Here is a 26,952-nt window from a genome sequence, read left to right on the forward strand (position 1 = left end):
TTTCGCCGTTGGTGTTGTAAGTCGATTTCTGTCAAATCTGGGTAAGGAGCATTGGGAAGGTGTTAAGTGGATATTGAGATATCTCAAGGGCACTTCCAAATCGTGTGTGTGTTTTGGTGGAAGTAAGCCCTTACTTGAAGGCTACACTGATGCAGACATGGCAGGTGATGTTGACTCGATGAAGTCCACCTCCGGTTATCTGGTTACTTTTGTAGGGGGAGCAATTTCTTGTCAATTTAAGTTGCAAAAGTGTGTTGCCCTCTCCACTAGAGAAGCCTAGTATATTGCAGCCACTGACTGTTGCAAAGAGATGCTATGGATGAAGAGGTTCTTCGATGAACTAGGGCTAAAACAGAAGCAGTTTGTAGTTCTATATGACAGTCAGAGCGCCATCCATTTGAGCAAGAATCCGAGTTTTCATTCTAGATCCAAGCACATACATGTGCGTTATCATTGGATTAGAGAAGTACTCAAAGACAAGCATTTGTGTATTGAGAAAATCCATACCGACAAGAACGGGTCGGATATGATGACCAAAGTCTTACCCAAAAGTAAGTTTAATGTTTGTTGTGTTACCGCCGGAATGGTATCACACTTCTCCTATTGATTTGGAAATTGCATGGAGGTTTCCCCCCTTACTGTTCGGGAGGGGGAAATTGTTGGAGTTATCCCTCACATGAGGAAGAAGGAGAAATCAGTAATGTTTGCGTGAAGAGGTCTGAGCGCGAGCGCGCTCAGATTGGTATAAGACCAAAGCGTGCCCGCGCCCTTGGTACTGGAAAACGAAACAGGTTGTTGAGAGCGTGCCTTGCGCTCGACATTGGCCTTTGCCGAGATCGCGCCCGTGCCCATGCCTATAATTGCGGTTTCTAATTCGCTACAGTAACCGCGAATTTTGTTTTTGGTATATAAAATCTAAAACAAGGTTTTGGAAAACCTAACACACGAAAAAGACAACACAAGTCAGATAAAACCCAATTTTGAGAGCAATTAAGATTGTGAGAAAACCCTTGCATCCAGAAAAACTTGTAAGGAGAGAGGAGTCATATAGTAATGTGAGAGACTGAAAGGAGTGATAGTAATATTTTTTTCCATTTTATAGAAGGATTAGCTCTTGTGGAAGTAGGCACAATTGGCCGAACCACGGTACATCTTTGTGTTGTGCTATGCTTGCTCTTCTCTTTACATTATTATTTGTTGTTGATAGTTGTTTAGAGAGTTGTGCATGCTAGGTTGGTTGTAGTGGATATTTAGAATTTGTCTAGAATTGTAGTGTTTTATATTACAAATTATCTGTGTAGTAGGGATCGATTGATATAGGTATTAACCCCAACACTAACACTAGTAGAGTCGGAAATGCTGAACCATCTTCACTGAGCTGAGAGTTCCAACAAAAATAAAAGGGCTTCAACATGTGCGTTATCCATGAGATGCTCAACAAGCCAACTTAAGGAGTAAGGAGAACCTTTCATCTTTACGCTTAATGTGGACAGGTGTTGACAAAAACAATGGCAAAAAGGTATTAGAAAGACTTCTGCCTCACGCCAACGTACAAGAGTTGTTTATTGAGGGGTACCCAGGTGTGATTTTTCCTGGTTGGGTTGGATCTTCTACGACATTTCCAAAACTGACTTCCCTAGAACTTCGGCTCATGCCTAATGTGGAGGGATGGTCTTCTGAATGTCTAATTCTCCCTTCTCGCCTTCAAAGATTGGAACTTCGTGTATCCCCCAAACTGAGATTACCCATGCCGCTCCCTTCTTCACAGTAAACCCTGGAGAGATGGAACGATCCTCAGTTGAATTCGGTGGAAGCACATACTGCTCAATCTTTCGTCCCTATGTATTATGGGATTTGATAAGGTGAAACTCTTTCAGAAGCACCTCTACAAAGCCTTAGGTTGCTGCATACTTTGATCATCCGGGTGTGCTATAAACTAACAAGGCTTCCTACGGAACTAGAAAACCTGATGACACTACGAATCTTGAAGATTTATTTTTGTGGAGGGTTGGAATCTCTGACGGAGGGATTACGAAATCTGGCTTCTCTCAAGGAATTGGTCATTGGGCATTGTCAAAATCTAAAATATCTATCTGAATCATCCCTGCAACATCTAACAACCCTTGAGACTTTGACATTTAGTCATTGTCCAGACTTAGAAATCGTATCGGTTGATTTTCAGAACCTCATTGCCCTTCGTTCTTTAACCTTGGACTGTTTGCCTCAGTTAACATCATTGCTGGAGGAATTACGAAATGCCCCTAGACTTCTACTTCTAAGAACTCAGAATTGCAAGAATTTGAGAAAGTTACCAAAGTGGCTACTCGACCTACCAACACTTTATTTTCTTGACATCATTGGATGCCATCCAGAGCTACATAAGAGATGCAAGGACTGGACGGGGACTCCCCACTTTCGTGTGGTGAACGAAGAATTATCATCGTAATTGGTGAAAGCTCCAATACCATTGATCAGGGTAAGCTCTTTTTTGGTTTAAATATACTTATCTCATTACATGCCTACTTCACTATTTTGATGAATGCCATTTATTGTTCATTTTGTTCACAAAAGGATTCAGATGTTAGGAATCAGATTGTATGTTCTAATAATAAATGTAATGAGTATATATGACTTAAGATTGACATATACTTATCATTTTTGTTGAATATTGATAGGTTCCTGTTGTAGATTCAATTCTTTGAGTTCTTAACGCACACACAACAGACACAACCACAATTTATGTAATTCTGATGTCTCATTTGAAGGTTGATGAACTGAGAGACAGTTGCACCTTCGGTCGACTCAACTACGATAGGCAAATATGAAGATGGAGATACTTTAGGTTAGTTCATCTTATCTATTTCCTAGCAACTGGAATCTTATCAATTGTCTCTTGGGAAATTGATTGCAATTACAGACATCTTAAGGAATCTTGCAGTTCATAAAGTCTTTGCTCGAGAATGGGTATTTCTTTCAGATGAATAAAAAGATTAAGTCCATTGTACTCGCTCATCAAGTATTTGCAGGCACATCTCGAATTTGGAATTGTGGTCTGTTCTTTGCAACCACAGGAATTCCCTTTCTTGAGGAGTTGAGAAAGAGGGTCGCGTATATGAACCTAACTATGGCAGACCAATAGTCGGAAAGAATTAGCTGAGGTCAGTTTTGTAGGAACCGTTATGGTTGCATGTAATGATTTACTACAAACTGCGAAAACCCATGCACAGCGGAATAAAGGGTTCTCACGATTTAGTTATGATTCATACCTTTAGATTAGCTGTGATATCTCTGAGAATCCAAGCTCTACGAATCAGCAACTTCTTGATCTTCTGTTGTATTCCTATCCTTAGAATGGATGTTGTGTGGGCGTTATCTACCACCCTTTCTCTTTCTCTTTGCCTATCTTTTTCTATCACCAAAACTGATAATTTCGGCCAAGAAGAAAAATGTTTATTTATATAGGCTACAACAGGGACCATGAGGAGAAATTAGGGTTAGGTCTCCTGACGGGCTTAAGTTTCCTATGTTTGCCCAGAACACACGGCCCAAGTCCGTCAACAAATGACTTATTCCACTAAAGGTCATTGTTGCACTACCGCCCTAATCCCAAATTACGTATATGAGCTCCATATTATATGTTCGTTGATTAAGTCAAGTTACTGACAACTACATTAATCAACTTCTTATGTCCTTAAGTAGTACCACTCAACCTCATTGTCATGTCGGATTAAATCCACCTGCAGGGTTTACATGACAATCCTTATGAGCTCCTCAAGGGGACATCATCAGCCCAACTTTCTGCGGGTCACGGATTCCTTTTATAATCAACAACACACCTTACATACAATGTCATTACCCAATCCATCGAGTTTGTTGATTCACAAATGAATTTTACTCACTGATGATTTAAAACAATGTACAATGCACGTAAGTGCCCGTTATTATATCCGGATTAAGAGGACAAACATCCATAATAACAGAGGTGTTTGTTTTCTTATATAGTCAGTATAAAGAGAAACAACTTCACTTGATCCTGTTCAATACACACAAAGTGTACTAGTGTAATCTTGTAGTCAAGATAGACTAATACCAGATTATACTACAACCGTACTAATGGTTTGTCCAAATTCATCTAGGTTGTGAACGCTTATTTATACTTTATAAGGTACTGATGATATGATCTTCAGTGTGTCATTACACACCATATCATCTACAACATAAAGTATTAGACGCATGCATATAACTAATAACATATATAATATGCATAATATTTGTCCATATAATTCTCATTCAAAATATAAAGAATTAGAGTTATTACAAAAGTAATGCTTTTAATATATAATCCTATCAAGTTTATCTCATATATTTTGTTCTTATAACCATTAATTAAACGAGTTTCTTTCATTATTAATAGTAATATTGTTATTGTCTGTAATATGCGTCTTTGCGTGCAGTGTTTGAATACGGTATTCAGATTATGGGGTTAAACATTAAGCCCAAGGTGGCCGTTCATATGGGGAAAAACAGCAAAGCCAAAGGGTAAATGTGTTCACTCCCTTAGAATTCGTTTGACCTCATTCTGGGAGCTAGCGGCCCTCATCCAAGGCGCAATCTGATTTCAGCCAAGAGGCATGTCAGTCTGGCCTGTTGTAAGATAAGCCAATCGACTGCCAACTTGGAGATGGGTACTCAATGTGAAAAGGTTCTTATCAGAATATTTTGGGCCGAGCATGGAGAAGAAGATCAAGAGGGATGTGAGATTACCGAACAGAAACTCTATTTGAAAGAGAATAAGAAATTGAGGAAAACCCTCTTTCCCAAATAATGGAAAGTTGGAAACTACCTCCACACCCAGCAGCTTTTATTATAGTCGAGGTAGGAGCTTGAAATGGACGTATGAAACAATGTTGGTTTTAAATGGCTGTAAGGTTGGATAAGTGAGAATACTATGGTTTCAATCCTCTTTTTTAATGAAAATGTTTCAATTACTAGAAATACTTTTCCTAAATCTATTGTACTTCTAAAGGAGTTATCTCCACCAACAACATTTGGACATGCTCACATTTAATCTGCAGCTTCAAAGGTTTTTACCTCCAAAGCCAACAACGATGAGATCATACAAAAAAAACTCCAGACAAAACACAAACTATGGCAAAAGGACAAATATGATATAATGAATCATTTGAGAGATCATCAGGTATAAACTATTTAAACAATAAATGAGAATTTAGGAACATCACTCGGGTTTACTCACAGAAATGGACCTTGTTCCATTACACGACTGAACTGAATTAAGTCATGTTCTGGATATTAACAACAACGCCTAGTGGTGAATTTCAATCTCAACTGGGCATCCAACACTACATAATATGTATTTTCTGTCAAGGGGTGTGAGCAATAAGCCTTGACAGATGAAGATATTGCATCAGGTTGACGGGAGAAGAAGTAGTCTTGTTGAATATCTTCACATCCGGACATTGCAGAAAATATATGGTTCTAACAATCAACAAACAGAGAATAATCTGGCTAACCATTACGCCAATGGAATTCTTACTGGCTTATGCTGTTGTGAAGATAAACACAGGAAGATGGGACTGATGAAAATTTTCAGAGGATTCCTACTTCTAGAGTATCTAAAAAGCAGTTAAGCACAAAGCTGACAGATGCAGTTTAGTCTTTTATATGATCTTCAGTTCCTTGAGCCATTCTGTATGTAAGGGGCATGGATCTGGCTTTCCCTCTGTAATTGCTTGCTGCGTGAGTGAATAAAACCAACCATTCCTCCACTTAAACTGCATGCAATTGAAACCCAGCGTAAGAAGCATAATGGATGCAGTGCAAGAATGCAAGATAGGATGTTAGATTATGCACGCAACAACAGGTTTACCTCTTTAACAGCAGTTGGAAAGTGAGCAACAGCCCTTGAATAAGCGCACAGCCTTTCCACCATTGCTTCTTCGAATAATAGTCCTTTCTCTGCGGCCGCAGCAGATGCAAGTTCGGAAATGAGGCTTGCAACCTGCAAACAAGACTAGCAGAGTGATTCTAGTTTCCGTGTTTCAATGCTAACCTCTCAATTATGATTCTTCGAAAATAACATCCGAAGACATTTGCTGGTGTAAAATATCTTTTTCATTTAACATGTTGAAATCAATAAATAATTAAACATACTCTTATCAATGGATACATTTAGGTGGTAGTTTAACTACTGTATGCATGATTTTCAAGAATGCTATGACCATAATTATGGCGTTTAATGCTCTATGTTCACACTTATGTGATGAGCTACCAGCACAAGTCAACTGATAGTAGGCAGTAGGCACTAGTTTTAAACTATTCTAACCATTTGACAACTTCTACTTTCTGACGCAATATGGTTAGCAAAAATGTCTTTTGTTCAATATGATCGGGATCAACTACTAAAAATAAAATAAAATCTCAAAGAGGACTAAAGGTTCAGTACGAGGATCGACTCAACTAACAAGGTTGAATAAGCTTTACCTCAGAACGATACTCTTTCTCCACAACACCCACAGTAGCACCTGGATGACGGGCTCCAACAAGCATAAAAGCACATATCCAGATCAATTTCTCTAACATTTGCTTCTGAAAAGCTTCCTTATCAAGTACCTATCGAAAATCCAAAATCAAGTTGACAAAATTTTAACACAAATATTCAAAATTTATCGTTTCATCCAAAATTGAAATTAACCAATAACTGTTCCAATCAGATCATTGGAAAAAACCATCATTAATCTACCTTGCAAGAAAGTCCTCCTGCTTGTAATCTTGTTGCGACAGCAGATGCCCATTTTCCATACGCAGCAGTCAAGCCTTCTGGATTGGTATCAGTCTTCCCATCAACAGGAGGTTCTCCGAGCTTCGATACAGCAAAATAAGCCAAAACTTGTTCAACGTCATTAAGGCCTTTACTATGAAGCCACGGCTCCAGCATCCCATTCTGGAAAAACACCAAATCTGCTCAAATAGTAAGTCCCAAAGATAGCAGTTGAAGCAGTGATTAGAATAGTAGGTGATAGCTTCATGTATTGAATGGAAAGCGAATGAGAAAATTCTTGCAACAGATGTTGGTCATATTATTGAATGTTTTCTATCTCTATATGCTTCTTCCCCAATATTTTAGTTTTAATCTCATATATATTTCCCACAACACTGTACCAATAGCTTTATCTGGTACTGGCGGAACTTTGTTTGTCCATGGATTACTTTCTTATTTTCTTCCTTTCTCTTTCTTGGCCTTTTTCTTGTACATAACTGAAAAATAGTTGTAAAGCAACAGTTTCTTCACTTTGACCAACTTTGCCCAAGGAACCTTAGCATATCATGAATCTGGGTAGAATGTTTGATAAATGGTGCCAAGATAAGTGCTTGCTTGTTATATAGTGCCAAGTTAAGTGTTTGGAATGAGGCGCTTGACAAAATCTAGTGTGTATCTAAAGGTAGGATTCTATTCAGTGCAAGGAACCTACCTCATTAAAAAAAACCTGATAGAACACTTGTGATACAGTGTCATTCAGTCCTAAATGTAGGAAAAGTATGGCATGACTTTGACAAAATGATATATAACTCGATGTGTGCTTTTGTTTGTCCAACATGTCACAAGAAGTTTGGCGCTACAATATTTTTTTAATACGTAAAAATTAATATGCTAGCATAATCAAAGGATTATGACAACACTTGAATTATTAGCCATAAGCTAATTATTCAAGACCGATACCCATACACCCTGAAAGTAAAAACAGAGATGACCAAAAAAACAACAACAGATGAACAGGCAACAAAATATATAGACAAAGCCCAACCCCCACACTGTTCTATGACCAGCCCACTCCAACCTAACCTTCATCTTCCTCCCCATCTTCTTTGCTCATTCCTCCCTCCTCGTCTTCCCCATTCACTTCCACGCTATAATATCTATCAAAAATTTCCAGATCCAGCATCTCATCCTCAGAATCAAATAAGTCATCTAAGTCTTCTACTCTTCTTGTTTTGACTCATATTTCCTCCGTCGCCATCTGCCTGTCCTGGTGCACTTCTTCCTCCACCCCTCAGTTCTTCTCATTAACCCAACCTTATCATTTGTAACACGGTACCACGGTCTAATGGTGTCACATGTTTGAATAAAATCTGATCTGTATCCCAAGGGTATGGTTTTGTTCAGTTAGAATGACGTTAAACAAGGAGTTCTGTCATCACGGTTATGAGATGATAGCTCTGAAAGAGTTGTGTTTTACCGAGACAATTTTCTGAGAACTAGCCAAGTCATTGGTATGCAAAACGAGTAATGCAATGGGGAAATGGACCTGGATAGTCCAATTTAGGTCTTGAAGATGGACAGAATTTTCCCTAGGACTTCCACTTCTAAAACTCATCTGTGGGCGTTTTACTACTATGCAATAGATTATAGAACACCACACCTTGTGTTCTTGAAAGTAACTGTGTGTGCATATTTTAGCAAATAGATATGTAACACGTGGCAGCATCTTCTCAAGGCTCGGATATGATCTTGGTGTGGGTAGAAAGTACCAGAACACACTTCAAATCCAAATCCTCTCACTTCCTAGGTTGGGAAGTGAGACAAGAAGAGGACGTTTGTGGGCTTTGGAACTAGTTGGAGTAGTAGGTTCGTATAACCAATTCCTAACTATGAACTCCAAATCCGGAACTCAACTACTAGGTTCGGAGCAGGTTCGTGGGCTTTGGAACTAGTTGGAGTAGTAGGTTTGTATAACCAACTCCTAACTATGAACTCCAAATCCGGAACTCAACTACTAGGTTCGGAGCAGGTTCGTGGGCTTTGGAACTAGTTGGAGTAGTAGGTTTGTATAACAAACTCCTAACTATGAACTCCAAATCCGGAACTCAACTACTAGGTTCGGAGTAGGTTCGTGGGCTTTGGAACTAGTTGGAGTAGTAGGTTCATATAACCAACTCCTAACTATGAACTCCAAATCCGGAGCTCAACTACTAGGCTCGGAGCTCTAACTACTATTTCGAACCTAAACATGTTTTTCTGTTGTTTAAGTCAATAAAGGAGACCTATTTGACTTGGGAAACATGGGGCTTCTAGAAGAGTCAAGATGAGACTTAACAAGAGACGGTCTCCTAGTTAAATACTAATTGGGAAACCTCATCTATTCTTATAAATAAAATAGTTGAACTACGCTTTGAGTTTGATTCCTATTCACAGGATACGTAGGCAGCCATTAAAGAACGTGGTTTAACTCATCTTTTCTTTTTCTTGATCCAATACTTCTCATTGTTCTTTGATCATCAACAAAATACTTGTGTTTCTAGATTAGGAAAAGTCATCACACAATTGGCGCCGTCTGTGGGAACACCATACAGAATTGATTTGATTTCTTGGTCGAATTTTTTTCGGTTCTTGGTTTTCCTACCCACCAATTTTTCTTGGGTTTGTTATTTTTTTTAAAAAAATTCTTTTCTTCACTTTGATTCAAAATCTTGGTTACTACAAGAGCTAACGCGAATCAAGGGAATAACGAGATCCATAACCCACATGTTACTTCTCAAAGACAATCTGAACGTAGAGGAGATCGTCGTTTTGGACAGGGGCGTGAGGAAGATGAGCCTAACAACGATACTCCCTAATCTGCCATAACCAACCAAGCCGTTATGGATGTTGTGATGGCCGAACGTGGTCGGCAGGAGGCTCGTTTACATTTTTTCCAAAACTACTACCGCACGAAGGAGGGTCGTTCACCTCCAAAGGTGTTGCCTACTGATGGAAACTCGAGGGGACAGTTCTGGCCACCAAGTGTCGACCATGGTGAGGGTTACGTCCCTACGCCTTATATCCCTTACTTCGTTGGGTATCATAGCGAACAACCAGATTCGAATCCAACCCGACACTCGAGTTCACACGGAACTGACTTCTCTTGGTATTCAAGTTCTCGAGGTACGAGGGATGGACGTCCGAATGTGCTTTCTCGGAATCCACAACTATCAAGGTCACCCTCGGTACGAAGAAGACTTTCAGTTCCAAGGGAACCTTCATTGCCTCGGAATCCCTCAGTTCCCCGATCCAGTTTTGCGAACTCCTCTACTCGATCTTGGGAACCGGAACCACGTTATCATCGAGATAAGAACTACGAGAGTCTAGGTTCGAGGTACAACAACGAGAGAACTCCAATTCATGAACTGACTACTCTTACACAGCTCAAGGCGCAAATACTGGAGGAATTGCGAGGTTCGAAACTAACCAAGATGGATGAGTCAGTTGTTCAATCAGCAATCGAGGGAGACATTGGAACTCCTTTTTCATGACATGTTATGAGTGGATACATCCCGGCCCCCATGATTATAAACCACCGAAGTTCTCTAAATTTAATGGAAAAGGAGATCCGGTCTCTCTTGTGCTCGTTTATCGTCAAGCAATGGTGGGTCTTTCTAAGAAAGATCATTATTTGTGTTGGTATTTTGCTTCAAGTTTGACAGACTCGACACTCATCTGGTACACGAAGCTGCCCAAGGGCAGCATTCACGAGTTTAAGGTGCTATCCATCAATTTCATTGTGAAATTCAGTTGCAACCGACCCTACATTAAAACCGCTGATGCACTATTTGACATGAAGATCCGAAAGGACAAACGTATTAGGGATTTCACCAAAAGATTTAACGAGGCTTAATTGCATGGTGACAACGTCGATGAGACCCTCGCCATTGTGGCCTTTAGAAAAGGGTTAGATCCCACTTCTGGTCTATACATGTCCTTGAAGAAAGAGAAGCCTACGAACATGACAGAGTTGTAGGCTCGGATCAATAAGTATGCGGAACTGGAAGAAGACCAATTGGATAGGAAATATTCTCATAAAAGAGTGATAACCAATGTCACCTCCGCTCCTGTTGGTAGGAGCTCTGCTAGTCATTATAATGATAGGAAGTATGAGGAACCACAGTCGGAGCACAAATTAGTCGACAGGAATTCCTATCAAGATAAGTCCAAGAGACAGAAGACTGGTGACACGTTTGGAAGTAATAAATTACCCCCACAGGATAGGGACTTCACCACTTTAACTTATCCTTATGAGGACATCTTTGAAGTTAACCAGGAACAAGATGTTCATGAAAGATCCTCTAGCGGTGAATCTCGATGCTAACATGTATTGTTTCCAAGTAATGTTACACTACTTCTTAGCTTCTAAGAGACAAAATTTTCACAAATTTGGATCTGCTTCCACTATACTAGGGGCATGATCTATGCCAATCAATTCTCAATAAAAGTTATATTTCTCTTTTCGAGCATTGTTTCTTTTATAATTTTCTGCTGGGATACATTTTAGATGTTAGGTGAGAGATCCTATATGTTGGCCAAAGTTGTATCAGAACCTTTAGAAAACTTTCTCGGGATGATGAGTGAAAGATCTCATGTGTTGTTCTCCGTGTGATGGAGAAAGTTTAACTTAGCTTGGATTTTATCCTCCTAAGAGCAGTTCTAATGCCTTATGCTTATAAGTGTCGGTTTAGGTATTAGATATCAGATCATTTAAGGACTTTACAGGAAATAATACAGGGGCACACCCTACGTTCCTACAAAGTCTTATTTATTAACAAAACTAAAGGTATTTACAGGAATTGACATAGGGGCAAACCTATTTTCCTACAAAACCTTATTTTTCTAAGATTCGGAATACGAATTTGTATAAAATATAATTCGACACTTTTGTCATTTTCCTTCAACGGTCGAATGTGCAACCATCGTCTGAGAGAAAAGTAGGGCATCTGTGTATACATATTTATGTAAATAAGGAGAAAAGAACACCACTTCCTAGCTAGTCTGGAACTTCACTTTCGGAACTTGTCCAAGTTCGGAACTCCACTTCCTAGCTAGCTAGTTAGGAACTCCACGTTCGAAACTCTACTTCCTAGCTAGTCTGGAACTCCACGATCGGAATTTGTCCAAGTTCGGAATTTCACTTCCTAGCTAGTCAGGAACTCCACGTTCGGAACATGTCAAAGTTCGGAACTCCACTTCCTAGCTAGTTAGGAACTCTACGTTCGGAACTCCACTTCCTAGCTAGCCTGGAACTCCACGTTCGGAACTTGTCCAAGCTTGGAACACCACTTCCTAGCTTGCCTGGAACTCCACGTTCGGAACTTGTCTAAGTTCGGAACTCCACTTCCTAGCTAATAAGGAATACAGAAAGTCCAAGTTCGGTACTGTTATCTCGATTAACAAATCCGAAACTGTTTTGTGGACGGAAGAATCCGAAACTACATTGTCAACTATAGTACCCGGCCTATCCGAATTGCATTGTAACTTGACAAATTCGGAACTGCCTCGACAATAGCATTGCCTAGTACTGGATTCGGAACTGAAATTTGTGGATTGAAGAGCCCGACATTGATTGGTGAGACATTGGATTTGGGAATACGCACTGATAGCAGCGGTACTAACTTGATCAATATGGATGTGCTGGCTCACTAGCAAAGCCGATACTGAGTACTGACCAACACTGGAACTAATTGTTTAAGTTCTTAATGTGGTTATTGGCTACCAAAACTTCGATTTCCTTAAGTCACCAATATATTGTGCTTTCGGCCTAATATGTGCATGTATGTGACGTTTCGAACAAACAAAGACATTACTCTGTTGATCAAGACTTGGAAGTACTCGAGGGCATCTGCCATTAACGAAGGCAAGGGGAGTCGGAGTCCAACTTTCAGCAGTCCAAGAAATATCAAGGGACTTTTGTCGGTTCCAAGGTTGGCAGTCCATGAATATTCAATTTTGATTTCTTTTGGAATTGAAAATGTGTTGCGGATCTTTCCCAAATTCGAGATATCACCGAATGGAATAATATACCAGTCAAAAGTGGGGATCTTAGTTTTCGGCGCTGTCGAAAGACGTACATCTCTAACTGCTCTATAACCCAGAACTGCTATATCAATTGAACTTGAAACGACATTGCTCGGTACACAATCCGAAACTGCCTCGCTAAATAAAGAATTCAACATTGATGGGTAATATGTCGAAGTCACACAGTCAAAGTAATAAGTCCGGAATTGGAAGTTATGGTTTGAGTAGCAAACCCGGAACTGATTGAAACTGGATTTGACAGTTTAGTTTTTGAAGAAAAAGACGTGGTTGTTTACACCAAAAAACCTCAATTTCCTTTTGTACAAACTTAAAGAAAGACGATCTAATGCAAGGAAAAAAGCGTTGATTATTTGTCAGACAACTACATGATCACCAACAATGCAATGGGGAAATGGACCTGGATAGTCCAATTTAGGTCTTGAAGATGGACAGAGTTTTCCCTAGGACTTCCACTTCTAAAACTCATTCTATGGGCGTTTTACTACTATGCAATAGATTATAGAACACCACATCTTGTGTTCTTGAAAGTAATTGTGTGTGCATATTTTAGCAAATAGATATGTAACACGTGGCAACATCTTCTTAAAGCTCGGATATGGTCTTAGTGTGGGTAGAAAATATCAGAACACACTTCAAGTCCAAATCCTCTCACTTCCTAGGTTTGGAAGTGAGACACTTCCTAGGTTCGGAAGTGAGACAAGAAGTGGAGGTTCGTGGGCTTTGAAATTAGTTGGAGTAGTAGGTACATATAACCAACTCCTAACTATAGACTCCAAATCCGGAACTCAACTATTAGGTTCGGAGCAGGTTCTTGGGTTTTGGAACTAGTTGGAGTAATAGGTTCGTATAACTAACTCTTAACTATGAACTCCAAATCTGGAACTCAACTATTAGGTTCGGACTTCGGAACAGGTTCGTGGGCTTTGGAACTAGTTGGAGTAGTAGGTTCATATAACCAACTCTTAACTATGAACTCCAAATTTGGAGCTCAACTACTAGGCTCGGAGTTCTAACTACTACTCCGAACCTAAATATGTTTTTCTATTGTTTAAGTCAATAAAAGAGACCTATTTGACTTTGCAAACATGGGGCTTCTAGAAGAGTCAAGATAAGACTTAACAAGAGACGGTCTCCTAGTTAAACACTAATTGGAAAATCTCATATATTCTTATAAATAGAATAGTTGAACTACGCTTTGAGTTTTATTCCTATTCACAGGGATACGTAGGCAGCTATTAAAGAACGTGGTTCAACTCATCATCTTCTACATCTCTTCTTCTTCTTGATCTAATTTTTGTCATTGTTTTTTGATCATCAACAAAATACTTGTGCTTCTAGATTAGGAAAAATCATCACATAGTAACTAAGCTAGTATGTCTGATCTTGGCTATAAGAACAGCGGAGGTTAACAGGTTAAGAGTACTATAGAGCTATGAAACCCAATATTACAGTACTTCCAATAGCAAAATAAATCACAGAAGTCAGTACCAAAATCAACTATCTTGTATATTCTACAAAATGGAAATTTTGTTAATCTGTTTTGCTAATGATAATACCCCCTAAGATTGAGTTTCAATCTAATTTGTATAGATATCCTTACCCTATCAACCTCCTTTAAGCAACTCAAACATATCATGCTGGAATTATAAGAAACACAACTTCATTGTCAAACATATAATAATTGACTTGTATCCAATACAAAACGGCGTTATTAGGAAATGAAAACCAAAGGGGAAAGGGGTAATTACATACCGTTCCAACGAGACTTAGGAGTGTTGTCAAGAACAGCATCCAGATCATCATTCCGGGTACACACCAAAACAGGACCAGGAAAACCAGAAGGCACAGCTTCCCCTCTCTTTATCATCAAGTCCCGACCATTGCCCATGTCCAACAAAGCAGTTCCTACACGTCCACCGCCAACTATTATGGCGGGAACAACTTTCGTAGAGGAGGCCATGCTGCTAGTTTTTGCACTCACTCTACTACCACTAATACTACTAGTACGGGACCAGAGTGGGCTACATGAAAAAAGTCCCGCTACTGCGCTGCTCATCTTTTCTTTATTTGGGTGTGATGACGATTTAAGAGCCACCCGTTTTAAGGTTTCTTTATCTTCTTCTGAAACGGGTCGGGTTCACTCATGGATCTCCATTTATAAATTTAAGACATTAGTTAATTCAAACATGGTTCGCGCTCGGTACCCAAAATAGCCAATATTATTATTCAAATCTAATAAAAAGGTGACCAAGTTCCAAATTTCCAACACACATTTCCCAAAGCAATTCAAATTTGAACTAAATCCATTTTCCCCGTATAATAATAACAAACAAAAGCAAAGATCCCATCTCTATACTATTTCCATTTCCATCCATCCATGACTACTAGTGGCTTCAAGAAAACACCAGTTCGACGTCAATCTTCATACAATTCACTCTACTTAAACCCCTTAACAAACAATGAACTCAAACACACTAGAACCACCAGTGACATGACTAACCGTAAAACATTAGCCCAACAACTTTTTGACAATCCAAATAATAAAGAAAATCTACTACCACCCAACTCAAAACAACAAACTACTGTTTTAACCAAAAGTAAAAACAGTAATGTACTAGTTCCACTTAGTGAGAGGAACATTGATTATAAATATTTTCCCATTACTCCATTGAGTGTTAAGAGTAAGCTATTGAAGTCATCTTCATTGCAGTTATGTATGCAACTGAATGAACCCGATACGAGTTTTGGGTTGAAGGTTTGGGATAGTTTTGAGTCTGACAAGTCGAGTCAGCCGAATGTTTGGGATCATTCGGATTCTGAAGCTGCACCGGCTTCTTCTTGGTCTACTTTGCCTAATAGGTTCATATTTAATATGCCCATTTTAGTTTTACTACTATTTTTTAATGTAGAAATGTTGATGGCTTATTTTTTTTTCTTCTTCCCCAGGTATTTGCTGTGTAGACCACTTCCTGTTGATATAGGAAGGTGTACTTGTGTTATTGTCAAGGAAGCTTCATTGGAAGGACTAGATGGTGGTTCACTATATTCGCTTTACACCAATGTGAGCTCGATTATTTATTTATATTTTCAAAATGTTGCATATTCTTATTGGGTTATGTGGTATGTGCATTAGTCATTTATGTGAACTTGCCACTTGGGCGATAAAAAAAAATTAGCAGCCGAAATTGTACTAAATCACTATTTGTCGGTGTCCTTCATAAGTAAACTTGAGCAGGATAACCTTCGTCAATAATTCATTTTGTTCTATTTCATGCTAAAGAATGTTGTCAGCTCATTCATGATGGTTCTGTGTCCATAGTTGTTGATTGCCTTGTGTAAGGACAATGAAGAAGAGAACCTGCAAAATGATATGGCTTAGAATTGATTCATAATTTATGACCAAGCTACTGGCGCATACTTTAATTATTGCATAGTTTGATATCATGCGAAAATGTTAGGTGTATGTAGTTTCTGGTTATTGACCTTTTCTCTATTTGTTTATACATAGAGTATGCATTTACCTTCTTGCTGTGGAGGAGTAAAGAACTTTTGTTCATGCTTATTTGGGTTTCAGTAGATTTGTTCATAATTAGCTAGCGTCTTACAATAATACATTTTTATTCTTATCTGTAGTACTAGGTTATCAATGGACATGGGCCTCTTGTTGCCACATCATTACATTTCATGATTTCGAATCATTTGCCTTACCTCCAGTTCTTCATATAAGTAAAGGATAATGTTGATGATTTTCTATAGCAGTAAGGAGCAAGTGTGTTAAATTTTGTTCTTTTCAAAGTGTGCCCTAGATGCACATCTATAAGTCAATAACAATTTGGATACTGAATTAGGTTCTCATGTGTTTTATTGATTACTCTGTCATTTGGTTGATTTTTGACATACAAATATCAGGACTTGAGAAAGACATAATAAAATGTCAATGCATGAACATTAAGAAAGTTTTTCTTGAAGTTTTGAAAATATTCAAGTGTTCTTTTCCCTGGAAACAAAGAGATACATGTATAAGGTATTCACAGTTAGTTTCCCTCTTTGTCTCTATAATTACTTCACTATCTCGTTAATACTACGTAGAGAGAACCATAAAGCATTAGAAAGTAAAGAAACTAATAATGCAGTTACGTTTGATTTGTAGAGTAACTCTACACTAGGGAGCCCTTAAACTAACAGATAAGGCCGATCAAACCCGTATGCAGGAGGGTCATGGAAGACAGGATCGAAAATTAGCTGTGGCTCATCACAGACGACGGAATGGACGATCGGAATTCACAGTTGCTCAGAATGCAAAGGGTTTATCATGCAGTTTGGATGAAAGCATCTTAGGAACTATAACATCTAACTTTATGGGGTCAAGATACCATATATGGGACCAGGTTTAGTACTATCTATTTGTGTTTGTTCCTTGTGATGTGTACATAAGACACAACCATTCATCCCAGAGAGTTTGCCCACTAACTCTAGGAAAATAATTTGATTGTAGGGAAGCACGCTTGACCAATTAAAAAAGCAACCAAAGCTACTTCTTGCAGTTGTAGGGTAAGCCAATCTAACTTTCCTTCTATTAGAAATTATTTTCTCCAACGGAATGAAAGAGTAATGTTTTGATCAAGGACATCCAGATATAAATATTCTTTTTGTTTTCAGATTTGTGCCGACGATAACCACCTGTACTGGAAGTTACAGAAGCTTGAAGGCATGGATACCAAAGCATCAGTCCATGCAGTTAAAAAATACAACTAAGGTGAGTCTGGTGGTAGAAATTAAGAATTAACCATGAGAAGTTCTACTGAATTAGTAGCAGACTGCAGGGTGGTAAGTTGTAGGCATCATATCATTCAGTGAATCAAGTGAATCCCTTTAGTCGGGATTCCCTGATTGTAGATGATCTAAGGAGCAATGTGATGTATATATATATATATTTTCTTTCACATGATACACCACTCAGCTGATTGAACCCTAATCTCAGGAGTTTCTTTGAGTTCTATTAAAGGCAGGGTGGCAACTTCTGCTCATGTTTGCAGCTTGTGTGGTGCCTATTCTTAGCGATCCACTTAAACCGAATAAGTTTAGTACTATCAAACAACTGACAGTCTAACACTATTGGTATTGTAGATTCAACACATTAATGGACTGCCGAAGGACTGGGAGGTGAATATGAACAAAGCTCAGCAGCTGTACTCCAAGATTCCACTTTACAATAGTGTAAGTCTGTAAGTGTCTACAGGCAAGAGTTCCCAATATTTACTCAAAGCCTTCACATTCAACCGCTGATAAAACATCTATGTTTATTTGATTTTGTATTTTTCTTCTTCTTATGCTTTCTCTTGCTCTTTCAGTTTTCAAAGCAACATGAGTTAGATTTTAGAGAAAGGGGGAGAGCAGGACTCAGAATACAAACTTCAGTCAAGAATTTCCAGTTAACAATGGAGGTAATTTTGTCCTTTTTTTTTTTTTTTAATAATCAAGTTGTCTTTAATTGCAGTTATTTACGAGTTGGATGATTGGGAGTTTCAGACATTTCTTGTCAAGCTGTACTGCTTACTTAATCAGACTGTGGAGCTAGAATACCAACTATTTGATGATGAATACTATTTATCTTTAAACAACATTAAGGGGAAGATTGCAGAATCACACATCTTAAATAGCATAGCTGATGTTTCACATCATCACCTGATAGTATACTCCGAATTTGAAAACCATTATTTTTCTCCTTGTTAGGAGAACGAAAGGCAATCGATCCTGCAGCTTGGAAGGGTGGGAAAATCTAAATATGTGATGGATTATAGGTAAGGTTTTAATTGTAACTTAAACCATTTGTATTTTATGAAACAGGAGCTGGTGGCCAACTGACCTTGAATAGAAACAACTCGTGTAATAATAACAACAATAATCAGAGAAATACTAACATAAGTAATGATAAGAACAGCAAGAATAATAGTACTATGAGTGAAAGACGGAAACTAAGAAAATCCTATTTTTTTATTTGCAGACATCCACTGACTGGATACCAAGCCTTCTGTATATGTTTAGCATCCATTGATTCGAAGCTTTGTTGCACCATATAATGGTAATATGGGTATCGCTTAATAGTTCAACCTCTGAACGCACAAGGAATTTTCTGCTTTTTGGTGCTTCCATGCCTCAGACAACTTACAAAAGTCGAACAACATGCAATTACTCTATGTAGAAAAAAGATCATAATGTAATTGCCACAGTTTTGGTGAACCGAGACTGAAAATTATGTGGTATGTGGGTGTGCGCTAAACATTCCTTGTTAAATGATAGCAAAAAGATGAAGCGGGAAGAGGTATTCAGAAATATTCATCTGTTTAAAAGTGTCCTCATTATTCACCTATGACCTTTGATAGGTAACAACTCATTCGTCTGATATATTTGCTATAAAGAAATGGTAGATTTTATCTTCAGATTTTTTGTCCTCGGATACTATAACCACTTGTTAATCTGGTGATGCTAATCCATATGTCATCTTTTTGTTTCTCTTTCTATGTTACTGCATTCTTTTGTGCTAAGATTCTGAGCATCTTATGTTTCATAACTAGTGTAAGAGAATGTATGTTTGGGACATGCTCTGCAAGTTTTACAAGGGCGACACATTGAGCATCTTGTGGTACGAGAAGGATACTGTACATAACACGACTATTCTGGGGGAAGACGTACTTCTTCACTGAGGTGGTACTGTTTTGCTCACACACGGTGGTTGAGGAGTAAGATTTTGTTGATCAATTTTTTTTTAATGATGTTCTAAGAGACACCAAGCTAACATCGAAGTTGCTCATGTTGGCATAAAATATGACAGAACATGCTAGCCACAGAAGAGTAGAAGACACACTAAACTATTACTACAGGACAGTGTATAAGAAAGCCGGTTACAGTGACAGTGTAAGAGGTATGGTCCCATCCAAAATCTGCTGCAGGTCTCTTCTCTCTTTCATATTGGTCTGATGTTGCTGGTTGGACCACATATTGCCACCAAGTTGGTTTATAAGAATCCAAAGAGCCATCAGCCATATTTGAGGTGGAAAGGTCCATATCATCTATGGAAGCCTTTCATCTTTTATCTATTATTACAGAGTCGCATTAGCTTCTCCACCACCACATTCATCTCTTCATCTCTTTTATTTCTCATATTCTCACTTATCGCCTTCATTCTCGTCCTTACCTCTCCTTTCTCTACCACCACCTGTTTAATCACCTTGGCCATTTCCCCACTCGCAAGTTTCCCGTTTCCACATTTATCTCTTTCGACTTCCACCCCTGCACCAAGCTCTACCACCAATCTAGCGTTCAGAGGCTGATCAATATGCATTGGCATAGCAATTATAGGAACGCCGAGCTTCATTCCCTCCAGGACAGAACTCCATCCACAGTGACTTACAAATCCACCAATGCTAGGATGCGCAAGAATCTTCATTTGAGGAGCCCAACCGTCAACAACCATCCCTCTCTCCCCAATTTTCTCTAAGAACCCTTTTGGTAGAGCTTCATGAAGCTTGGTTTCTTCCTCCCCCTCGGGAAACCTTATCACCCATATGAAGTTCACTTCACTTAACTCTAGTCCATGAGCTATCTCTTGCATCTGTTCTCTAGACATGAAATACTCAGTACCAAAGGAAACAAATACAGTTGAAGACTTACCCTTCTGGTCAAGCCATTCAACAAACTTCAGATGCTTATCATCGTTCGTAGCCTCTTGAACAAGGAGCCCTACAGGTAGGATCTCCTTACCAACTATGAAAGAGAGGTACTCTATATATTTGGCTTCAATCTCTCCAAATGTTTTAACTAAGATCATATCTGAAGATCGGTCACCGGACTGGAAGAACCTATCCTTGTTCAGCACGTTGTTTGAATAAGATCCTATCATTTGGGCCATTGTGTTGTACTCATGCTCTTGGTAGTAGATGGCCGGCAGTGGGAATTCAGTTTCAGCAGTTGAACTACTGAACTTGTGAATCAAATAGGAAGAGGCAGCTGCACCCATTGTTAGGAAATTGATGGCTGGAATGTTATGCTGAGAAGCTAGCTCAGGTGCCCAAGGTTGGATGAAATCATAAATAAGCAGATCAGGCTTTAAAGTGGTCAAGAAGGCTGGTTTTGCCATGTCAAGAGCTGTCTTGAGAGTGGATTGGAGATGGAGTGGGAGTGATTTTGTGGTGTGGCGTTGAGGGGGGAGATTTGGGAGGGAGGGAAGATGGAGCTCAACTAACTGAATTGAAGGAAAGGTTTCGCTGGATACTTGATTTTTGATGGACGATAAGTTTATAGGAGTAGAACAGAAATATATGTAGAAGTTTCTTTGCGTGAGTTTCTTGGCCAGCTCTAGGAAAGGTGATATGTGACCATGAGCCAACCATGGAAACAATAGAACATGAAGATCATACTCTTTACTATCCATGTTGTACTCTCTCTCTCTCAACAGTCGAAACTTTGATCTTCCTTAATGTAGGTGTAGGTACGCAACTCTTTTGTTCTATCTTGGTGTCTCTTAGTTTATCAGGCTTTCTCTTAAACGGACTGTCTGTTTACGGACATGTTATATAGTGTCTTTGCTCGTTGTTTGCTTGTTTATCATCATCCATATGGTTTAATGGCTATATAAATATCCATTCATTATGAAGGTTCTCTACCTTAGTAAGGATAGGTGGTGGAGGTTATAGGGTCCTTGCCAAACTCACTCATATAAGATCTCGTCACTTTGAGCGGGTTCTTGCTACGTACACCAAGCCCGCGTCAGGGTCGCAATGACTATCCATTAGAATTGTGCAGTTTATATAATGTCTTACACAATTTATATAGTCTCATATATAAGCATAAATTAAAAAGTTAATAAGCGTAAATTAAAAAAGTTGTTCAAGATACATGTCCGTAAAAGGACTAGTCTGTTTAAGAGAAAGCCTACTTAGTTTATTAATTAGGTAATAGTTTTGGATCTTGTTAGTGACTTCATTGATTTAAGAAACACGCGCGCTATATATGATAAGAACTCAAGGGTCACGCACACCCCCACACCTCATTTTATATCTTCGTCAGCTATCTTACGTATATTCTTCGAGTGTGCCATCAGTCATTTATAATTACATTCGTGTTCTGGACGAATGTGTTTGGTTCCGTATTCTAGTTGATGCTGATGAATTGCACTTGTTTTTCATCCTTTGGTAAACAGATACTTGATTGATCAAACCATCACTTTCCCTGTAAAAGAATTTGTCATTCGACCTGTTGATTTGCTTGCACTGAAGATGAACTGAAATTCGTCAGCCTATAAAAAATCTGACAAATTGTTAAAATGAGTGGTTTTCATCGATTTTAACTGACTTATTAGTTCTTTCGCCCCAAAATGAATTGAGAGTTTGAGGCCCAAATTGCCAATACACAACTATACATACCCATTAATCGAATTTATATATGTTCTTGCAATATTTGTAAATAAATGCTATGACATTGGTATTACTTTGGTACAAATGCTCCATGTCTTGTACTCGAATTTTAAATTAGCTTGAGTGCGGGTATAAGTTCTATGCTTGTATCTGATGGGATCTTAAGAATTAAAATCGGCATCTATATCAATCTAACATATTGAAACTCCCAAAATTAATTTATGGTTTAAATCTAATATATTGTCTCTGTATTGATAATTTAGGACTCCAAAATCTAATAAATCGTGGGAGTTTAAAGCAATCGGAGTTTAAATAGAAAATATATTCATAATTAATGACCCTCTGAGTACCCTAAGTTCCAACTATTGAAAACCCTTTAGAACAAGAGCTCTATGGTCAAATTGTTCAGCATGAAATCACTAATGTGGTTTCTCCGACCTACTTCTCAAGTTGCTGAGGTTGATGTTGGTTCTCTTATGGTCGTTATTCCAACTCAAGTTGATGTGGCTGCTAACACAAATGTTGATGCTGCTAGAGCTTTAGCTACTAAGGTGGTAGTTGGTACACATAGAGATGTGGCACCAGCTAAAGATACTCATCAAGATGTTGTTTTTGTACACATGAATGCTAAAATTAGTAATGTTGATTTGAATGTTGGGGTTCAAGTGGATACTGTTCCAGTACTGGTGGATGTTGCTATAGTTGCAAATGCTTCCTAGAACCTCTTGATTGGTGAGCAGGCTTGTGTTCCCATGATGAAACAACAGATGAGATCTAAAGTACAACCTAGCTCTCCACACGGTACAAGGTCGAGAGTTCAAAGAGAAACTCAAGTTGATGAGGAATGGACCACGGTTAGGTAAAAAAAAGTAGCAAAGAACCCTCTCCAAGTGTGGTAATGGGGCGCTTAGTTAGAGAAATTAGTCTTACCTTAGCTATGATTAAGCAGGTTTCCAAGACAAAATATAAAGGTAAAAATCTTGATGCCCATCAAGGAGATTTCAGATGATACTCTTGGATTAACATACGCTTGCGGTGAATGTGAGACTTTTTTCTACAACTTCGAGCATGTACATAAACATCTAAGGAATGATCATCCGGTCTTAAGGGATAAACTTTTGTTTGGTTGCATACATTAGATGTTTTTATGTTGTTAACTCTTTGTGTGTATACCCGAGCGGGTTATGTTCATGAGTTTCTCGTGGTTGTAAGGCTTAGAGCCTAGTATTATTGTAGTGAAGATTCTCCCTCTAATGATCATACTCTTAGGGAAGTATGTAACTCTTTGAAGTTTAATCAACAGGTAGGGTCTGCGTCAACCCCGTAACATTTTCAAAAATAAAAAAGTTTCAACTATTAAGGAAATAAAATTCATAATTTAAGACTTACGAGAGTACTTTCCTTTATATGACATTAATTACATAGATTTAGTTTAGGAAATAATTAAGGTCAACCATAACCATATATGTGATAGAAACTATACAATTTTTCCTTAATATATAGTTTCCAAATTATATTACAAATTAAACATCTATACATCCAAATTGGATTCCAAACTATACATCATGTTTCCACATTAAAACAAGCATACCACATTGTTTCGTACACAATTATTTGAATCGCACATCAAATTAACATTTTTATGTACGTGTAAGTTAACATTTAAATTGAGATGCCAAATTAGATTACCAAATTAAATATATATACCTCCAAATTGGTTTCCAAACTATACACCATGTTTCCAAATTAAAGCAAGCATACCACACTGTTTCGTACACAATCATTCAAATCGTACATCAAATTAACATTTTTATGTATGTGTAATTTAACTTTTAAATTGAGATGCCAAATTAGATTACCAAATTAAACATTGGGATCAATCTCTGTTTAGCATCTTTCTTCGCGAGAAGGTACCTAAGTGCTGCATGGTCTGTGTAGACGATGGTCGTGGAACCAACCAAGTAGGGATGAAACTTATCTAAAGCATAAACAATAACTATAAATTCTTTTTCAGTAGTAGTATAATTACGTTGAGCATCATTTAAGGTTTTACTAGCATAAAAAAATTACGGTGGACTTATCGTCTAACTTCTGTCTTAGCACAGCACCAACGACATAATCACTAGCATCACACAAGTTCGAAAGGTTTGGACCAATCTGGTGGTTGTATGATAGGTGCAGAGGTTAAAGCGGCTTTCAAAGTCAAAAACCTATTTATAATCATGATTAAAATAAAAAACAACATCTTTTAGGATCAAATTTGTTAACGGCCTAGCTATTTTAGAAAAATCTTTTATGAAACATCTATAAAAACCTGCATGGCTTAAAAAGGCCCTAATGTCATGGACAGTTCATAGTATAGGCAGAGACGCTATCTTATCTAATTTAGTCTTGTCTACTTATATGCTATCTTTAGATGCAATATGACATAATATTATGCCTCTAGTGACCATAAAATGACATTTTCCCCAATTTAAGACTAGGTTCTTTTCCTGACACCGTGTCAAAACCTTAGAGAGGTTTGACAGACAATCTTCAAAGGAATGACTATGAATGAAAAAATCATCCATGAACACTTCCATAAATTTCTCTACCATGTCACTAAAAATATGAAGCATACAACGCTGGAAAGTACCAGGTGCATTACAAAGGCCAAATGACATTCGTTTATATGCATACATACCAAAGAGACATATGAATGTAGTCTTCTCTTGGTCGTCATGGTTAATAACAATATAAAAATAGCCATAGTAGCCATCTAAAAAATAGTATTAAGCATGGTCGTCTAGACGTTCAAGCATCTGGTCTATAAATGGTAAAGGAAAATGATCTTTACGTGTCATGGCATTTAACTTTCTATAATCAATATAAATCTGCCACGTTATAGGACCTCGGGTGGAAACTAAGTCACCATCTGCATTACGGATGACTGTAACACCTGATTTCTTAGGGACTACAATAACTGGGCTCACCCATTCACTGTCGGAGATGGGGCATATAATGCCATCATCGAGTAATCTCAAAACTTCTGCCCTAACTACCTCTTTCATGGCAGGGTTCAAATGACGTTGTGGCTTGCGGGAGGTCTTCGCATTATCCTCCAAATGTATGCGATGTTTGCATACACTAGGGTCACAATACCTTTAATGTTGTCTAGGGACCAACCAATAGCAGAACGATGTTTAATTATGAATCACCCTTATCAAATTTGCCTCTTCAGTAGCAGATAACTGAGGTGAGATGATAATCGGATGAGTGCCATCCGGATCAAGATGAATGTACTTTAACTCAGTGGGAAAAGGTTTAAGCTCAGGGGTGGGAGGAGTGGGTAGGAGGGACTCGGGAGGTTCTTCCTCGTCAACAACGCAGATTTGTTCAGGAATAAGTTCTTCAAACTCAGGAGCTATATCTACTGAGGGGTCATGGATATGAGTAGACTCTATGAGGGCATGTACTTCCTAGATTTAGGAATCATCAGTAATGCCAAAGGAAAGGAATTGGTGCATCTGGTTTTCTGGGAATGTTTTGTTGAAACAATCTTGAGCAAGGCTCTCAATCATGCTAACTTCTCCATCTATAGTCGAGTCTGATGTCTGTTGCATCATCTTAAAAATATTTACCTCAACAACAACAAGGTTTCCAAAGGAAATAGACATCGAACCATCACAACAATTAATGAGGGTTTTCTCTCGCTGATTAGTTATACACTCCATCAGGCATTGTTTATTTCCTTCTATGAGGGTGTTATAAACCATCAGGTTTGTGAAACAATTTTGCAGAATGTGATTGATGGTGATTTGTGCGAGCAGTTTTCAACACTGTCTCCTGTTGAGCAGAAAAAGATTGTTGATGAGCTGGATAGAAGAACACCACAGGAGATATTGAAGAAACTCGAGGATATCCAAAACAAGATCATCTGAATAGGCTTCTGTGTATGCTTGCAAAACTCGAAGAGATGAGAATTATCACATGATACCACTATGTAGAGTTCTGTTACAAAACAATCAGATATAAACTTTTGTGTAGACAAAAAAGTTCAAGCGGAGATAATTCCTTTCATCATTGTAGAGTTTGCTATATGAAAGCATAAACCAGTTTTACTTCTGTTGGAGATGAGAACTTCTAATTTACATAATATACACTACACCATAACTGCATTTTTGTGATAGAGGCTTTTGAGGCTTTGTGATGCCAAAATGGCGCCAGAAATTTTGTGACGGCAATTAGGCGTCAGTATTCGTTTTTTGGCGTCACAATAAATCAAAAGGTTATTTTATTTTTTTAAGAAAATTCTGGAAAAAATTAGTGGCGGCATACAGGCGTGAGATTTTAGCTAAAAAAAAAGTTGAAATCAGCGCACGTGTTCTGCACAAGCGTCAAACTCGAAAGACGTTGGGTTTCTTCTCAATCTCAACTCTCTGAAAGAGTGAAACCCCTTGCCCTAAATATGTTCTTCCTCCCCACTTCTTTATATTCCACCTCCTTCCCCTAATTTCGACGACGACAGCTTTGTTTATCCCAACATCTCCATCTTAAACAGAGGTACTCTCTTTTCGATCTTTTAAGGTTACAGTCGATGAAGATAAGTTTTGTTTGTCTTGATTTTTGTTTTGGGGTTTCTAACGTGATTTCGTTTTCTTGGGTTTATAATCTTGTTCCTATGGAGTTTTCTCCATT

At 38.3% G+C, this 26,952-nt stretch overlaps 3 protein-coding genes and 1 long non-coding RNA gene across 6 annotated transcripts; 2 read left to right on the forward strand and 2 right to left on the reverse strand.

Moving 5' to 3' along the window:
• Positions 1–1,491: 1,491 nt before the first annotated feature.
• LOC147509735 (uncharacterized) lies at positions 1,492–4,995 on the forward strand. 2 transcript variants are annotated; one of them, XR_015218592.1, is made up of 4 exons: positions 1,661–2,476; positions 2,766–2,842; positions 3,027–3,158; positions 4,455–4,995. It is a non-coding gene; the product is annotated as an uncharacterized LOC147509735 (long non-coding RNA). The 2 variants fall into 2 exon arrangements; XR_015218593.1 differs by lacking the exon at positions 3,027–3,158 and having other exon boundaries at positions 1,492–2,476.
• Positions 4,996–5,147: 152 nt separating this feature from the next.
• Positions 5,148–14,990, reverse strand: LOC147509736 (nuclear protein). Its single transcript, XM_086601965.1, has 5 exons — positions 14,615–14,990; positions 6,761–6,978; positions 6,502–6,630; positions 5,888–6,019; positions 5,148–5,792 (listed from the first exon to the last, which is right to left on the reverse strand). The coding sequence occupies exons 1-5, from the start codon at positions 14,916–14,918 to the stop codon at positions 5,679–5,681; spliced, it is 897 nt and encodes a 298-aa protein (XP_086458091.1). The 5' UTR covers positions 14,919–14,990; the 3' UTR covers positions 5,148–5,678.
• A 124-nt stretch (positions 14,991–15,114) lies between these two features.
• On the forward strand, positions 15,115–19,377 carry TLP8 (tubby like protein 8). Of its 2 annotated transcripts, XM_086601964.1 has the most exons (9): positions 15,122–15,721; positions 15,809–15,923; positions 17,074–17,250; positions 17,358–17,413; positions 17,522–17,618; positions 17,990–18,079; positions 18,214–18,306; positions 18,596–18,663; positions 18,867–19,377. In XM_086601964.1, exons 1-9 carry the CDS (start codon positions 15,240–15,242, stop codon positions 18,940–18,942), a joined length of 1,254 nt encoding a protein of 417 aa, XP_086458090.1. In that variant the 5' UTR covers positions 15,122–15,239; the 3' UTR covers positions 18,943–19,377. The 2 variants fall into 2 exon arrangements, 1 of the variants encoding a protein (XP_086458090.1); XR_015218595.1 differs by lacking the exon at positions 18,867–19,377 and having other exon boundaries at positions 15,115–15,721; positions 17,990–18,087.
• Positions 19,378–19,602: 225 nt separating this feature from the next.
• LOC147509738 (beta-D-glucosyl crocetin beta-1,6-glucosyltransferase-like) lies at positions 19,603–21,693 on the reverse strand. The gene has a single exon (XM_086599247.1). It carries the CDS (start codon positions 21,291–21,293, stop codon positions 19,953–19,955), a length of 1,341 nt encoding a protein of 446 aa, XP_086455373.1. The 5' UTR covers positions 21,294–21,693; the 3' UTR covers positions 19,603–19,952.
• Positions 21,694–26,952: the final 5,259 nt, after the last annotated feature.

Source organism: Coptis chinensis, chromosome 3 (genome assembly GCF_015680905.1).
Source record: "Coptis chinensis isolate HL-2020 chromosome 3, ASM1568090v1, whole genome shotgun sequence".
NCBI lineage: Eukaryota > Viridiplantae > Streptophyta > Magnoliopsida > Ranunculales > Ranunculaceae > Coptis > Coptis chinensis.